The sequence below is a fragment of the Haliotis rubra genome, unplaced genomic scaffold, assembly GCF_003918875.1.
Source record: "Haliotis rubra isolate DU_JTF1 unplaced genomic scaffold, ASM391887v1 Scf171, whole genome shotgun sequence".
In the NCBI taxonomy this organism is placed as follows: Eukaryota; Metazoa; Mollusca; class Gastropoda; order Lepetellida; family Haliotidae; genus Haliotis; species Haliotis rubra.
Genome location: NW_025765681.1, coordinates 257,328 through 274,016, shown reverse-complemented (window position 1 = coordinate 274,016; position 16,689 = coordinate 257,328). Strand labels below are relative to the sequence as shown.

The following is a 16,689-nucleotide window of genomic DNA, read 5'->3' as shown; positions in this document are numbered from 1 at the left end:
TTGTTTTCAGATGCCGGCCGGAGTCGGTTTAGTCCTCTGCTTCATTTCTTACAGACACATTCCATATACCGGTGGGGCATTATACATAAATCATAAGGGTTTTAACATACATTATTATATTTATTTAGGTGAAACCATTTTCTAGAACATCCATCGCAAGTTACAAATATTCTTCTTCTTCTGTATATGTGGCTTAGAGCAAAGTAGATTTAAATGTACATTTTAATAATGCTATACACTACTACATCGAACACAAACGTCGAGCTCCAGTGCTTTATTTGTTGCTTCCTTCCTATTTTCAGAAAATACTTGAGCAGCGACACTATTATTTCTTTTCAATAAACGGTTAATACATATGCAGGTCAGCTACAGAACTCTTTCCGTAACTGTATCCTGTTTGTAGATTTAAGTGCGGATACAACGTCTATTCGTTCAGGGCATTTAGATGCCCCATCTAGTCAACGTGTGCAACAGGGCTTGACATTACTGGAAAAAGGGGCCAAATCCAATCCTCGACACCTGCGGCTTGTATTTTACTTTCTTCCACAATAATCAAGCACATATTGGTCAATTACGCAACAAAAAATTGCGCTGTAGATCGCCAGATACCAAAGTGAGACCTCCTAACAAGGGATAAAGGAGATTTGCAGTCCTTATTCGTCATGACTCTCACCTAAGGAGGATGTAAAAGAAGTTTAAACTGACGAATATGTACAGTAAAAGTACTGGAACCTGTATTTTACTGAGACAGTTTAGTCCCATATATAACATGTGTTATACAGTAAAAAAGAACTGCTCTGCATGAAATACTTGGACTGCCAAGTATTAAAGTCCCTTCTTGTTGGACTGTTATTTTACCATGTACGGTGCCTCAGAACCTTCGAGGGCATAGCCACAAACAGTATTAAATGACAGCATAGGTAGATATCCGAAACAAATGGTCCCGTCCATCAGTGTCGGTGCGATCTGACAAGCCTGGTATGTTTTGATCAGATACATTAGAGAGTTTCTTTATAGGCCACAGCATAAATTGTTTTCTCTATCATAGGCAACACAAATTAATAAGTACACAGGAAAGGGATAATAATGAATATTTCTTTAATGCAGATTCCCCACAATCAGTGCAACAGAGCTGACATGACCGCCATTCCCTTCAAAGCTCATATCGACTGTGTTTGAAGAGTGAACCTTATCTGCAGGCACCCAGTATTCCCACACTTCCCATTTGGTAGGGGCGTTGTTCTTGTCGGTATCATACAGCATATATGTTGATGGTAGTTTATGTCCATTTACCGTAACGCTCAGAGGTTTCGCATTAGCGCTCTTGTCTCTGCTTACCCCAATTCTCATACGTGCAGTGTGGAAGCCAGATCCGTGGACCTGAACCGAGGTTGAAGCATGACCGTTATTTATTGGGATGACCATGTTCTTTCCAAAGTAAGAATTCTCATTATTTGTCTTCAGGCCTCCGAAGTTGTAGTTGGTCTTAAATTTGTAGATGCAGCTTGACTCTCCTGGGAGACCAACATGTCCATGGTTCTTGTTGGTATCAAAGTGGACATTGGAATGCATTGCTGGGTTGCCGTTCTGGTACTGAAGACACGTGGATTCACCACTAGTTGGGTTAATCCAGCCATTGTGGAAGTCCAGCTTCACATTCTGCCATTGCGTACCATAGTTGTGAAGAAGAACCATTATCTCTTTGTTATTTGGATTCGCAAGAACTAGAGGTGCTACTTGTCTCTCCCATCCTGAGAAGTCACTCGAGGTTTTGAGGAACTTTTGGTCATAGTACAAATTGTGCCAGAATTTGTAGAAATTTGCAATTTGTGTATCGTGTCCATCAGGAGTGAAAAGAGACCAGTTGAGGCTAGTGTGTCCTGGATATTGCTGACAGGCCAATAAGAAGACGATGGCTCTCTCCATATACTCCCTCATGCTGAGATAAGTAAACATCTGTCCAATTGACAAGTAAAGAGTGGCAAAATCAACAATGCCAGAATGAGCATCCTGGCTGATACCATGAACTCCACCTCTTCCAAACTCGCTGACGATGATAGGAACATTTCTTCCTTTCTTTATATGAGAGTAGTTTTCTATCAAGTCAATGACTCCAACCAGACGTGCTTCGTTGATGCCAGAAAACGAATGCTTTCCACCGGATACATGAAGATCGTTGTAAGCATGGAAGGAAAAGAAATCCATGTGATCCAGAGACATGTCCATAAACTGTGCCATTCTCTTCCACACGCTGAAATTATTTGCATCTGCTCTGATCGTATAGCCAGTGTATGTTGGGCCTCCAACTTTGATCCCAAATCTTGATTTTAGCTTTTGTGCCACAGATTTGTGAAAGTTTATCACATCCGTTGAGTCGAGGATCTTATAAGAAGCGTCGGGTTCGTTCATGACTTCAAAGAAAGCAGGCAGATGACCTCCAGTGTAATCCTTGGCACCCTGAACCATCAAGGACACAAACTCTGCCGCCGCATCTACGTTATTGGGGAACTTTCCTCCGTGCTGGGACTTGTCAATCCAGCTTGGCCAGCTGAGACCTAACAAAAAAATATGGATACTTTTATCTGTATTTGAGGTGGTGGTGTAGCCTAGTGGTTAAAGTGGTCCTTGGTCAAAGAGCCGGGTTTGACTCCCTACATGGGTACAATGTATGAAGCCCATTTCTGGTGTCCCCTGAAATGATATTGCTGCAATATTGCTAAAAGCGGTTCATCTACTGACTCATTAATCAATAATCTGCATGTCAGTGTAACTAGGTAGGTTTCACAACAGTCCGTCCATCTTACTAGTGGCACCCAGGTTTTAGTGATTCCATCCGCTCGAGGGTTTTTTCACTAACATCAAACATTATTAAAGGTTTCTCTCAACAGATGTCTGTATTTCTTTATTATTTTCAAAACACGGTGGTGCGTCTTTATAAAATGGTATTCTGTATCTCTCTGCGAAGCCATTCGAAATATGAACCAGCGAGTTGGTTGCATATCCGCTTGAAATGTTAAGGGTAGAAATTTGCTGACATTCCTTCCTCAGGATGATCTTATCAGTTATGTTTGACTCAGAATGTTTTCCTCGTTACAAGTAAGCAGCAGAATTTCTCTATTGTCTGGCACACACAAAACGTCTGGCACTGTTACCGATACAACCCCTAAGATGTCTACGTTTACTAATTATTCAAAACACAGCTGTACGCCTTAATAGTAATACATACGGACGGTGCAGCAAAGACAATTCTGGGACATCCGGGTTTTCAAGAACACCAAAAAGGCAACATCTTGTCCAGAAGAATTTTAGACCCCTTTCAAGTGTCTGTTCAAGAAATTAAGTTTATAAACAAGTATGGTCCTTCTTGATGACTTACCTTTAATTTCCCACACCATATTCTTTACGTCGTTTCCGTAAGCATGGATCTGGTCCATGTAGAAGTTGAACATCTTCGTCTGTAAAGCATGGTCTTGTAGGTAGTGAGGATCTGGGTAACCATGGTGAGATGGGTTCTGGTGCCACTGTTCAAAAATGATACAATAATGTTATCATTTAACAGATTAAGATAAGTAAATCTAACAAAGAGGATTCGGGCGACATTGACATGTTCAGTTTCGGTCAACAACTCATGATGGTGCCTGATGTCACTGATTTTTCCAAGCGCTATTACTATCTTCAAGATCGCCGTAATACAGCTGGAATATTGCTTATTGTGGCGTTCAATAACGCACAAACAAAACATCCTCAACTCAGTGCCCTTAAATCCTTCACACAGTGCAGGAACAGCGAGTAGTGTTTTTCCTAACCCACCAAGAACGCTTTAGAGAATATGAAGATTCCCCAATATTGCCGCCGCCTTCTTTATTGAGAGTGTCAGATGAGCTGTGTTCCTGGTAGCATGCCCGAGTACTCCCACTTAAGAGACTGGAAGGTTCCAAAGACACTTTCATTACAATTGGATGTCGCAGGACTTGAAATGACAGCGCAACATTTCGAAAAATACGAAGTCATCACATTTGCTGTGTTTTATCTGAAATACGTCGAAATGTACTGTGCAGAGTTGCTTACCTTACAGAAACCTATACTCGTGGGTTCGAGCCCCTGCCTGCCACCATTTTTTAGGCTTGTCAGCACCAAACGCATGTTCGATGTATCAACAAGATTGTAGAGGTCTGAGACCTGAATTAATTCTGGTTTTCCTGTCACAATATATACTGGAATAGTCAAAGCGACGGATTTTTTGTCCTTACATCAGGTTATTCAAAAGAAGCATAGTTGATGTAGAATTGCCATGACAATAAGGCATAATGGTACTTACATTCTCAAAGAGGCCTGCATTTAAATCTCTGTTGATCCATCGTCCTGCCATGGTTCCAATAGCTTTACACTTTGAGACAAAATTGGACCTGTCGAAACCGTTGTGTTTATTCCATCTGTCCACCTCATAGTGAACACGTCCACCTTGGGACAGCCACTCGTTGTAGATGGTGACTGTGGTGTCTGAGAGCACCTCGCCCCACAGCAACAAAGTAACGAACGCTACCACCGATACAACCTGCATGACTATACAGTTTCAGGTGACACGATGTTGTTATATACTGAGACATGGGTGTGAAAAGTCCATATGTTATGCACACCTCGTTTGAGATATGTAACCTCATATCAGTTAAGTATTTTTAAATCAGTCACGAGTCTAAGGAATGCGTAGTAAATATAGCACAGTCAGGTGTTTAATCAGGAATCATATATCCTATATACTGGTGTCAAGGTTGGTGCCACAGACAAGTATTTTTGCACATACATGGAGCTTCCGGTAAATCTAATGACTCTCATTTAAAACTCTCAGAATGATGTTAGAATGTTTCACTAAAAATGAAGTCTTCTGTCTATGTTTTTCCAGCTTTTTTATGTAAACAGGAAAGAATTTCATCAGGCAAGCAATACTCATTTGTTGTTAAATACATCCTCTGTTATCGTTTCTACGTGATCTACATGTTGTGTATGTTCCATACTACCATTTCATTATGGACGCACCAATCCTCAGAATGCCACAGAATGACTTCTTTGAGTGGCAGTTAGATGTTGGTGTGATGAACAACAAGGAGAGTTCTATGGATGCCTCGCATAACATCGGATCGTTTAGCCTGAATATACTTTTAATGGTAATCATCAGTGTGATCTTTGAGGCATATGGTCTCTATTTTGAGGTAAAATGATTTGTTTTGAGTAACTACGTTACTTTTGAAACAAGTGCATTTTCAACAATCTGACTCAATGCATTCACCTTTTTTAAATAATTGTATGAAATTAACTCATCTCGAATATAGTCATGTCATAACATATGTCTACATCGTACCATCGTTGTCAACTGTTCCGGTCCCACACAAGTCCCACAAGCGTTTCAAAATAACAAGTGTTTTTAACATATTTATAAGAAAAAAGCCACCTGCGTTTTTATATATGGATGTGAACTTTGAAAGCTGTGCAATGAATTTAGGTGTATCTATTCTGTCGTATATTGGGGGCATCAAAGTCTTGAAGATACTGCTTTTAGAAACATCGGTACTTTAGATAGCTTCATAAACACTCTCTTCAGATGTAGCCAGACTCGTTCAGAAGGTTTTGCTTCTATCAGTAATGTCTTATGAATATAGAATTAGTTCTGGGTTGTTTTTTTGTTGTTGCTTTTTGTTTTAGTATTATTTAACTTTTCAGCTGTCAGCTGTCGGCCATACGTTGAAATTTAGTCACGACTGGAAGAGGAACACTTTTCATGGATAGACAATCTTTGATTTCAGTACATGCGGCGTTTCGGTGTAGATCCTAACACCGTTATCAAGAAAACCGTCACCGAAACGTCTCATCTAATGTTATCAAAGAAGTTGCCTATCTATAAAAAGTGTTCCTCTTCATCATACCAGCTTCTAAATGCCACTTAAGGAAGTCATAGTCACGACTCGTGTATACAAATCCTGATTCTTCTACAGTAGCGTGAATCACTTAAATCCCCGAAGGCAATATTTCAACCATACCGTGGCGAGTAGTCTCACGATCAAATTAAAAATACGTACATATAGGTCGGATGGAAAAATATTACAGATCATACTTAAAACTAGTTTTCAAAACATTAATATTCAAGACATCTTAGTCAATAACACAGCATAACCATTTGCTATAACTAGATGACCAGAAACCAAAGTTAAGCCTCCAAACAAAAGACAGTGGTGATTTACAGTAACTCTTCGTCAAGTATCTCATGTAAAATACCAAGTGAAAGTTTTTGGAGCCAAGGTTTACTGCTGTAAATGTAGTAGAATCTGTATTTTACTGAGAAAGTGTTATCCCAAATATACTGGACAAAATAAGTTAGGGATATTGGTATTTTTATGATTGATATTTTATCAGTGTGTCAATAGATTATTATTCATAAGTTCAAAATTTACATATATCCCTAACTACTTTTTTGTCCAGGATATAACATGTGTCATACAGTAACAGTCCGGCTTGCATAAAACTACTTGAACTGTTGTTCACCATAAAGTCCCTTCTTGTTGGACTGTTATTTTACCTTGTACTCTATCTCGGTCCCCTCGAGGACATAGCCACAACCAGTATTAAATGGCAGCATAGGTAGACACGCGTGTAGAAAGTGCAGTCTTGTGTGACAGTCGAGTCCACTCCATCAGTATCGGTGTGGTCTGTCAAGCCTCGCAAGTTACGTTTTGACCAAATACATTAGACAGATCATGCTCCTTATTATACCTGAGCATAAATTGTTTTCTGTATCATATTCAACACAAAATAACAACCCAGGAAAGGGAAAACTGAATATTTCTTTAATGCAGATTCCCCACAATCAGTGCAACAGAGCTGACATGACCGCCATTCCCTGCAAAGCTCATTTCGACTGAGTTTGAAGAGTGAACCTTATCTTCAGGCACCCAGTATTCCCACACTTCCCATTTGGTAGGCGCTTCATTCTTGTCGGTATCATACAGCGTATATGATGATGGTAGATTATATCCATTAACCTTAACGCTCTGAGGTTTCCCATCAGCGTTCTTGTCTCTGCTTACCCCAATTCTGAGACGTGCAGTATGGAAGCCAGATCCGTGGACCTGAACCGAGGTTGAAGCATGACCATTATTTATTGGGATGACCATGTTCTTTCCATAGTAAGTATTCTCATTATTTGTCTTCAGGCCTCCGAAGTTGTAGTTGGTCTTAAATTTGTAGATGCAGCTTGACTCTCCTGGGAGACCGACACTACCATGGTTCTTGTTGGTATCAAAGTGGACATTGGAATGCATTGCTGGGTTGCCGTTCTGGTACTGAAGACACGTGGATTCACCACTTGTTGGGTTCATCCAGCCATTGTGGAAGTCTAGTTTCACATTCTGCCAGTTCGTCCCATAGTTGTGAAGGAGAACCACCATCTCTTTGTTATTTGGATTCGCAAGAACTAGAGGTGCTACTTCTCTCTCCCACCCTGAGAAATCACTCGAGGTTTTGAGAAACTTCTGGTCATAGTACAAATTGTGCCAGAATTTGTAGAAATTTGCAATTTGTGTTTCATGACCATCTTTTTGGAACAGAGACCAGTTGAGGCTGTTATGACCCGGATATTGCTCATTGGCCAAGAGGAAGACGATGGCTCTCTCCATGTACTCCCTCATGCCGAGATAAGTAAACATCTGTCCAATTGACAAGTAAAGGGTACCAAAGTCAACAATGCCAGAATGAGCATCCTGGCTGATACCTGAAACCGAACCTCTACCAAACTCGCTGACGATGATAGGAACATTTCTTCCCTTCTTTATGTGAGAGTAGTTTTCTATCAAATCAATCACTCCAACCAGTCGTGCTTCGTTGATACCAGAAAACCAATGCTTTCCACCGGATACATGGAGATCATTGTAAGCATGGAAGGAAAAGAAATCCATGTGATCCAGAGACATGTCCATAAACTGTGCCATTCTCTTCCACTCGCTGAAATTATTTGCATCTGCCCTCACCGTGTAGCCAGTGAATGTTGGGCCACCAACCTTGATCCCAAATCTTGACTTCAGCTTTTGTGCCACAGATTTGTGAAAGCTTATCATAGTGTTTTGGTCGAGGATCTTATAAGAAGCGTCGGGTTCGTTAATGACTTCAAAGAAAGCAGGCAGATGACCTCCAGTGTAATCCTTGGCACCCTGAACCATCAGTGACACGAACTCGGCCGCCGCATCTACGTTATTGGGGAACCGTCCTCCATGGTGGGACTTGTCCATCCAGCCGGGCCAGTTGAGACCTGACAGCAGAATATGGATTATGATGGGCATTGTTTCCAGTTCATTACTATCATTTGGTATTAACCTTACTGGCAGAAATTACAAACTGAGGTTTCCACAAATATATATTAATCTAACTGTATATTTTTCATTCCTTTGATCAACCTATTTACATACTACTCTTCTAGTAAACAGGTTTTCGCGCGAAATGCGCAAGGTGAATATTGAAGTTTACCGTAGCTAATACATTATTGCTTAGTTGTGATGCCATAACGCTAAACAAAGGCTACTGTTGAAATGAATGTTTTATATCAAGTGTTTATTACACACGTGGTCAACGTATGGGTAGTTGCATACTAATCTCGTACGTCACACGAGTGTCATATCGCGTTGACCTGAGTCGTAACGACTTGACCTGAGATTCTAACGATTTGATTGTATAACCGATGACCTCTCAATTAGGTCACGTTCTGACGTAACTATTTTTTCATTCATAACAAACACGTGAATTCATTCATTCTACAACTTAGATGCATTGTGGGAATGTAAACATTGCGAACGTAACCGTGTTGCTGTTTAATTGTGAGTCGAACTGAGACATTATATCCGTCGAAAAACATAAACGCAATGTTTCCACCTGTTATGTTAGCCGAGTGAAGCAACTGCAAACCACGAAACGGGGTGCTACGGAGTAGTTTACTGTAGGAGGCTGTACGAGGCGATGACAACTGACATGCATCGTGACGTCATTACAGTGTGACGTCATGCAAATAGTGTACTACAGTACACAACTCTTCCTCAACCTCTTTATGAAACCGGTTTCGGTTTGAAACCAGAAAAATAACAAAAAATACGATATTTTGTCAATTTAATGCATTTAAGACGTGGGTAACAAATAAAATACCACACTCGGTCTCATTACATACGAATTATACGAAACTCGCTTTCGCTCGGTCAGATACCATAGGAAGGACACTCGTTTCGTATAATTCGTATGTAATGAGACCGAGTGTAGTATTCTCTATACATTTTATATTGTCCACTGTGTCTGGTGATGGTTGGTTTAGTTATTACTGCCGTTTAAACAACTGCATCATGTACTAGTATTTATTTATTACAGTTTGAACTCCATTAGTCTTGACTAAAAAGATCCACCCTATATTACGGACTACCATATACCAGAGTGAACGAGTGAGTTTTAGTTTTACGCCGCATTTAGCAATATTCCAGGAATATCACGGCGGGAACACCAGAAATAGGCTTCACACATTGTACCCATGTGGGAAATCGAACCCGGATCTTTGGCGTGACGAGCGAACGCGTTAACCACTAGGCTACAACATGTTTGTTCGTCGAATCTACTACACACCGAGAATAACGGGGAAATAAGCACCACCTTTAACCACCGAGATTTTCTAATAGCCTCACGACATAGGCACCAAATCAGGATTCAAATTCAGAAAATGAAAAGGCACACTTGTTAAATCATATGAACCCCTTTACAAAACATCGGAGTTAACTGATGACTCATCTGAATGTGGCATTAATACCCTTCAGGGTGGTTGAAGAGCACCAGTATCCGCCAAAACGTCAATGGGCTTATCGTTTAAACTATGAATTTCTTCACTTTAGGGTAAGAATGATGTAAGTCAGTTGTTTCAGTAGCACCCTGAAGTACTGATACACCTTCTGCTCAGTAAAATATGTTTGACTGTTTCTCAGACTCACACTGCTTCAATAAAATCCTGCAACTATGCCAACTGCCGCACACTATTCAAGCTAAACCAACTGCCTCGAACTATCAAAATCAATACTGACTTCCTGAGAACCACGCCACAAAGGCTTCCTTCTCTTAAGATAATTCAAGAGATGTACAGGAAACCTTTTCCTTAACAGACGAAAACTTTGTCCTCTGAAGTGAAGCCTTAACAGCTGTAGTTATAAGGTAGAACAAGGTGGAATAAACTCCCTGAGCTGTAGCACTGAATTTCTGTGTTACTGTTAGCCGCATTTGAAATGTAAGAAAATCTAATCAGCCTGAAGGTGAATTGAGGTGAAATTGGGTTTAACGTCGTGCTTGAGAATATTCCGCTCATATGACGACGTGCATGCGTGTAGATGTGTATGTGCTGCTGCTTGTACTAGCCCAGACTGAAGCTGGTTTTATAGAGCTAGCCCACTGAGATACCATGCCGCAATGAAGCATGAATACCCCACTCAGACACATTATACTGACTCCGAGCCGGCCAGTCCTTGTTGTACCCATTAATGCCGAGACCATCACAAGGACTAAGTATTTCAATGTCAAAACATTGAAGGATCTTTTTAGTTTGAATTATCATTTGATTATTACATTTTTAAAAGAAATATTTTTATTAGATAATTTGGATTAAATTTGTATAAATAGTTATTTTTTTTATAATTGGTAGTCGCAAAACAATTACAGTAAATTTAAACTTACTGCTATTTTTAATTGCAGTGTATGTGTTATTTTAATTTATGGCTAGATTGGCAAACCTTGCTTACATCTGAAAGGATGGTGTAAATCCAGCTAGGGTCCACGCAGGTAGCAAATGTACTGTAAGTCCCCATGGTCCATGGTATGGTGATCTCCTTCAGTTGTTGGCAATCTATAGCCTGTGTTTATATTGTATTGTCATCTATAGTTATATGCTTTAGATTTATTTACTAGTTACTACTGCTATGTATACCTTGTTCCGCCTCCTCAACATTGGCTTCCTCCCATTGTTATTGTATTATTACCAATCCCATTGTTGTTGTTGTTAATCCCTTTGATGTTTCCCTCATGTAGTCTTACTTAATCACTGTTACATGTATATAAGTCGGTTCTGTGCTGTACTCTTGCTTGACAACGGTATAAGAAGCTATACCGAAACGTCGCATCATAAGAAATAAAGAAGTTGTTATCCATAAAGTATTATACTTTTCTATTATCCATCAACATTTAAAATGCCAATCAAACAGATGATACTCTAGTTGTTTTACTGTCCTTCGTTGACAGGGTTTTATAATTTGCCTTTATTTATTATGAAATTATAACCTTTATTTTAGTCACGATATAGCTGAAATATTGCCGGTGTGACTCTAAATTTTAACTCACTCACTCACTCATCACTAAGATAAGACATGCAAATATTTGATATTCGTTTTCTTCATAGAATATATTGACAGAACTAAAAGTCGCCTAAATAAAAATTCGAGTAATTTCCCACTTTGTGTAACATATACACATGTGATAAGCAATGTTAATTTGAAATCAGATTGTTTGAGTGAGTGAGTTAATATTTACTGTCACATCGGCAATATTTCTGCCATATTGTGACGGCAAAAAGTTATAAACATATGTATACCTGTCAGCGAAGGATAGTATAACGACTAGAATATCACATATCGATTAAAACTAGTTTGAGTTCAGTGTAAAATGTTAAATCATTTCAAAACAACGCAATATAAAATCGGGCTATAGATCGCCAACAACTGAAGCTAGATCACCATACTAGGGACCATGGGGACTTACAGTACATTTGCTTTGGCCCTAGCTGTATTCAGATTGTTTGATCAAAATAGTAGAACTGAATATACCGAGATGTTCCTCATCTATATATCTTATCTTTGGTATGGATAAGGTCGAACAAGATTTTTTATATGGGTAACCCGTGAAGATCCGGGTTAGACTTTGAATCTTGTGAGACACGCAAAATGACATATTGAATGTTCACATTCATCAATAGATTCAACATTTAACATTCCAGGGCCATATTTTTATAGATTAAGTTTTAAACAGATGTGGTTTTGTGTTAAAATCAGTGTATTAAAACTATTTTTAAAATGAGCAATTATCGCCATAAAATCAACATGGATTCCAGTACCATTGTACCCGTGAAGATCCGGGTTAGAATATTGATCTTCAGCAACCCATGCTTGTCGTAATATGCTACTAACGTGATAGGATGGTCTGGCTCACTGACTTGGCTGGCATATGTTATACTATCCCCATTGCGTAGATCGATGGTCATGCTGTTGATCACTAAATTGTCTGGCCCAGTGTCGATTATTACAGACCGCCGCCATATAGCTGAAATATTGCTGAGTGCGGCGTTAAATCAACATACCAAACCGGTAAACAAAAATTTCATGTCCAGGAATATTGTGGGAGATCAGAATCCCTCTAAATACCATCAATAAATGGAGTCTAAGCATGGTCGTTCTTGATGACTTACCTTTTATTTCCCACACCATATTTTTTACGTCGTTTCCGTAAGCATGGACCTGCTCCTGATAATAGTTAAACATTTTCCTCTGTAAACCATGGTCTTGAAGGTAGTGGGGGTCTGGGTAACCATGGTGATGCGAGTCTTGATGCCACTGTTGGGTAAGGAGAAAAGAAAATAAGTAATATGTGAAACGTACTTGTCAGGACATGCTAATATAAATACTGGTTGAAATGAAATATATCAGATTCAATGTACAATGGATCTAAAAATAGTAGACGGTGGGCAACATCGACATCTTGATCAAGGGAGAGGAACAAGAAAACATGAAACTTTGTAAATAAGAGCCACGTTATTTTTCAGTGGAATACCGGTGGCTCGGCCGTCTGTTCATAATTGCATCCCTCGGGTACTCCAGAAATCTTCATCGTGGATTCATCCGGCTGCCACAATTATGTTTCTGGGTTTGTCAAAGGAAGTTGTTGGTTTTGTCAAAGAGGTAAAGGTATTGACCTGTGTTACTTCGGGCTTTCGCCCCGCATTAAACAGACAGGCTGCGGTAAGCTGGAATGCTTTTGAGGGAGGCTTTTAAACCACCCCACTCATACCATACTTATTGTATTGACGCTTAAGGGCTACTTCTTGCCCTTTCAGCATTTTTCATTACGATATCGTATAATTGTACCTACATTCTGAAACAGGCCGTCATTTAAATCTCTGTTGAGCCACCGTCCTGCCATGGTACCAACAGCTTTACACTTCGGGACAAGATTGGACGGGTCGAGACCGTTGTGTTTATTCCATCTGTCCACCTCATAATGAACACGTCCACCTTGGGACAGCCACTCGTTGTAGATGGTGACTGTGGTGTCTGAGAGCACCTCGCCCCACAACAACACCGTAACGAACGCTGCCACCGATACAGCCTGCATGACTATACAATTTTAAGTGAGACGAGGTTGTTATATACTGAGACACAGAGTGTGAAAGGTCCATATGTTATGCACACCCTGATCTGAGATATGTAACCCATTATCAGTTAAGATAATAAGAATCACGTATGCCAGGAATGCCAGTTCATTAACCTGTAATGGATTGACAAATGTACACTACATGTTCATCATTAGAGATCTAATATAGGGGAGAGAGTCATGGGATAGGTGACCGTGTTTGGCAGCTTTATTCCTGAGAGGTTCTAGGACTTCTGTCCTGCCTCACAACGAATCACGCGTGACATGTGTGGTCCTACCTTAGGCAAGTAGGTTTGATCAAAATTGTCTCTGTTCACCCAGCAGAAAATGGATACCAGGTGGGATACGCCATATGGCCAATAACCTTCTAGCGCCTCACAGACAGCTTGGGTTATCCGGGGTAATAATGTCTATCATTTTGTATCATTGTCGCCTTTTGGATGGATAAAACAAATTAATCAAAGCGCGACAAATGACAAAAATGTCGTTGTCGCATTGTCGCATTTTGGGTTAGTTGTTGTGAGGCCGACAATGCGACAACGCGAAAATGTCCCTTTTAGGATTCCATACGTCTCACACAAAATAATGTGTACGGGCGTTATGGTGTATTGGGTGTTCTTGCGGAATTACAATGAAATGATAACAGAGCATACTTGGTATTTTTACCGAATGATTTGGATTGAGTCACCATAAGATATTCATAAAAACGTGGATACCAGTCGTGCAACTAATAGCTGGATCCTTCTGATGCACAGTTAGAATTGCACAGGCTATAAGTAACTTATCACATATTATCTCTCGGGCCCCTGAAGATCAGGAAAAGATTTGGTCTTCAGTAACCCATGCTTGTCGCAGGATAGGACTAACATGACAGGATGGTCAGACACTCAGACTTCATTGATGCATGCCATCGTATCCCAGTTGCGTAGATCGATGCTCATACTGTTAATCACTTGATTCTCTGGTCCAGACTCGATTATTTACAGACCGCGGTCACTTTGCTGGAATATTGCTGAAAGAGGTGTTACACAAACAAACGCCTCCAATAACCAAAATTAGCCACACCATTTCCACACATTGTTGACGGCAACTGTGTTGGCATGCCATATCTTGAGCAGACATGAGGAATCTCTTGTTTTTACATTGGTCTTCTTCAAGTAACGGAATTAGCCATTACACTATTGTTGTAATTCTTGTGCAGATATGCACCATTTACAGCAGCGATTTACACATAGAGAAGGGGTATGCAGTAATGCTTGTACAACGTTGCAATTATAGAAATCATGGAACCATTTGCGTTATTATTACTGATTCCGATATCAGACTATCGTTCTTTCTTGGCCTTACATTTAGATTGCTGGAACCATGATCTCGGATGCACTGACGTTTTCCAGGTTGGTGAACATCATGCATTTGCTCCTGGTAGACCACGTTTCACCACAATAGTCCAGGTCTGCTGCATCCTTGAAATTGTCACGGCAACCTCTAAAGCAGCCGTCATACGATGTTTGTGAAAGACATGGGCCCAGACCTACGGGTCTTTTCGAGGCGTCATTTTGACGAAACAGCATCGTCGACTACGCCTTCAGTGATCGTCAAATCCACAGAGTATGGGTTTCCTGCGATGGAGAACTATGGGGTTCACCTGTGAAACAAGGTAAGAGATCGGGTTCACAGAGGACCCTGTGAACGTATCATGCAAAACTGCATACAGATCCGTTGGAGGTAGTATGATTGTGAGCGTACCTACCTTGCAATATGGTTCTTGTCCAGGGAAAACTAACTGCACGATGATAACAAGATGACACTCTGTAGCCCCATGTCACACACATTATGCAGAACGCCAAAGCTGTATTCCAGCACGTTAATGTCATAGTACCCCGACCAAAATATTCACATGATCAAACATTCCTATACACAAAGAACTTAATTAATTAAGCACCCCCTGATAGGTTTTCAACACGTACATAAAACATTTCGTGGTGGTCATGATGGAAAAAACATTATTTTTTGCTGACCCGTATGATCGTTTGACTCATAAAAAACGACAAAAGTATTGGAATCCATGTTGATTTTAAGATGATAATTGCTCTTTTTTTTTTTAAATCCCCACTGAATTTCATACAAAACCATGTTTGTACAAGTATGGCCCTGGAATGTTTAATGTTTTAATTTATTGGTGAATGTGAAAATATTAAATGTCATTTAGCGTGTCTGGCACGATTCAAGGTCAGTGTAACCTCCATGTTTGTTTCTCTACGTTATATGATAAATGGATTTTCAAACTTGAAAAATTGCCTAGAAGGCGGTGACTCATGGGCCAATCCGGTAGGACATATCTTTTTCAAGATATATTCCTGCTTGAGTATACCCTCCCAGTATCCTTGGTGCCGCCTGCTGGAGGCACAGACATAAGGCATCGTCCATGTAGACACTACATGGTGGGTGGGGAGCTAGGAGGGTGAATCATATTTGATATAACCATGGCACCCCCACAAAAAAAACCCGTCGTGATTCGTGATCTTCAGATGATGATATCTTAAAACAACATTGATCATTGGGCACGATTTCTTGTTATGTGTTTCCCTGATGGCAGTCCTCTCAAGTTAAATCCCAATGAAGGATTAGCTGGTGACGTAAAAGAGGTAAAAAAGAGCTTCGATCGGGACATCTGCTTATCGAATGCAAAAAGCATAGCCAATCACAAATTCTACTTTATACAAAGTCATAGAACTTTAAACACCTGTAAAGGAATTGTCCGCGATGTTGGCCGATGCCTCTCAGATATGAATGTGTGTGATATTCAGAACTACATTCACAAGGTGTCCTTGATGTGAAACGATTTACTCTCAGGAAAGACAACGAAATCACAAAAACTAATACATACTTATTCACATTTGGTGTTCCAACACGTCCGGACTCACTCAAAGCAGGTTATTGTCGTTAAAGGGTCGATGCTTTTTATTCCAAATCCTCTTAGATGCTACTGTTGTCAAAAGTATGGACAAGGCTCTAAATCATGCCGAAACCAAGCTGCCTGCCATAGATGTCGTGGAACATGTGAAGACAGCGCATTATGTGACAAATCGCCTTCTTGTGTCAACTGTTCTGGCAATCATCCTTCTTCATCCAAAGACTGCCCAGCGTGGAAACAACAATCCAAAATTTCACGAGTCAAGCATGAACGCAATATCTCTTTCCAAGATGCTAAAA

At 40.2% G+C, this 16,689-nt stretch overlaps 1 protein-coding gene across 1 annotated transcript; it reads right to left on the bottom strand.

Moving 5' to 3' along the window:
- Positions 1-1,081: 1,081 nt before the first annotated feature.
- Positions 1,082-4,576, bottom strand: LOC124272620 (beta-porphyranase A-like). Its single transcript, XM_046707817.1, has 3 exons — positions 4,319-4,576; positions 3,377-3,521; positions 1,082-2,555 (listed from the first exon to the last, which is right to left on the bottom strand). Exons 1-3 carry the CDS (start codon positions 4,559-4,561, stop codon positions 1,099-1,101), a joined length of 1,845 nt encoding a protein of 614 aa, XP_046563773.1. The 5' UTR covers positions 4,562-4,576; the 3' UTR covers positions 1,082-1,098.
- Between the last annotated feature and the right edge of the window lie 12,113 nt (positions 4,577-16,689).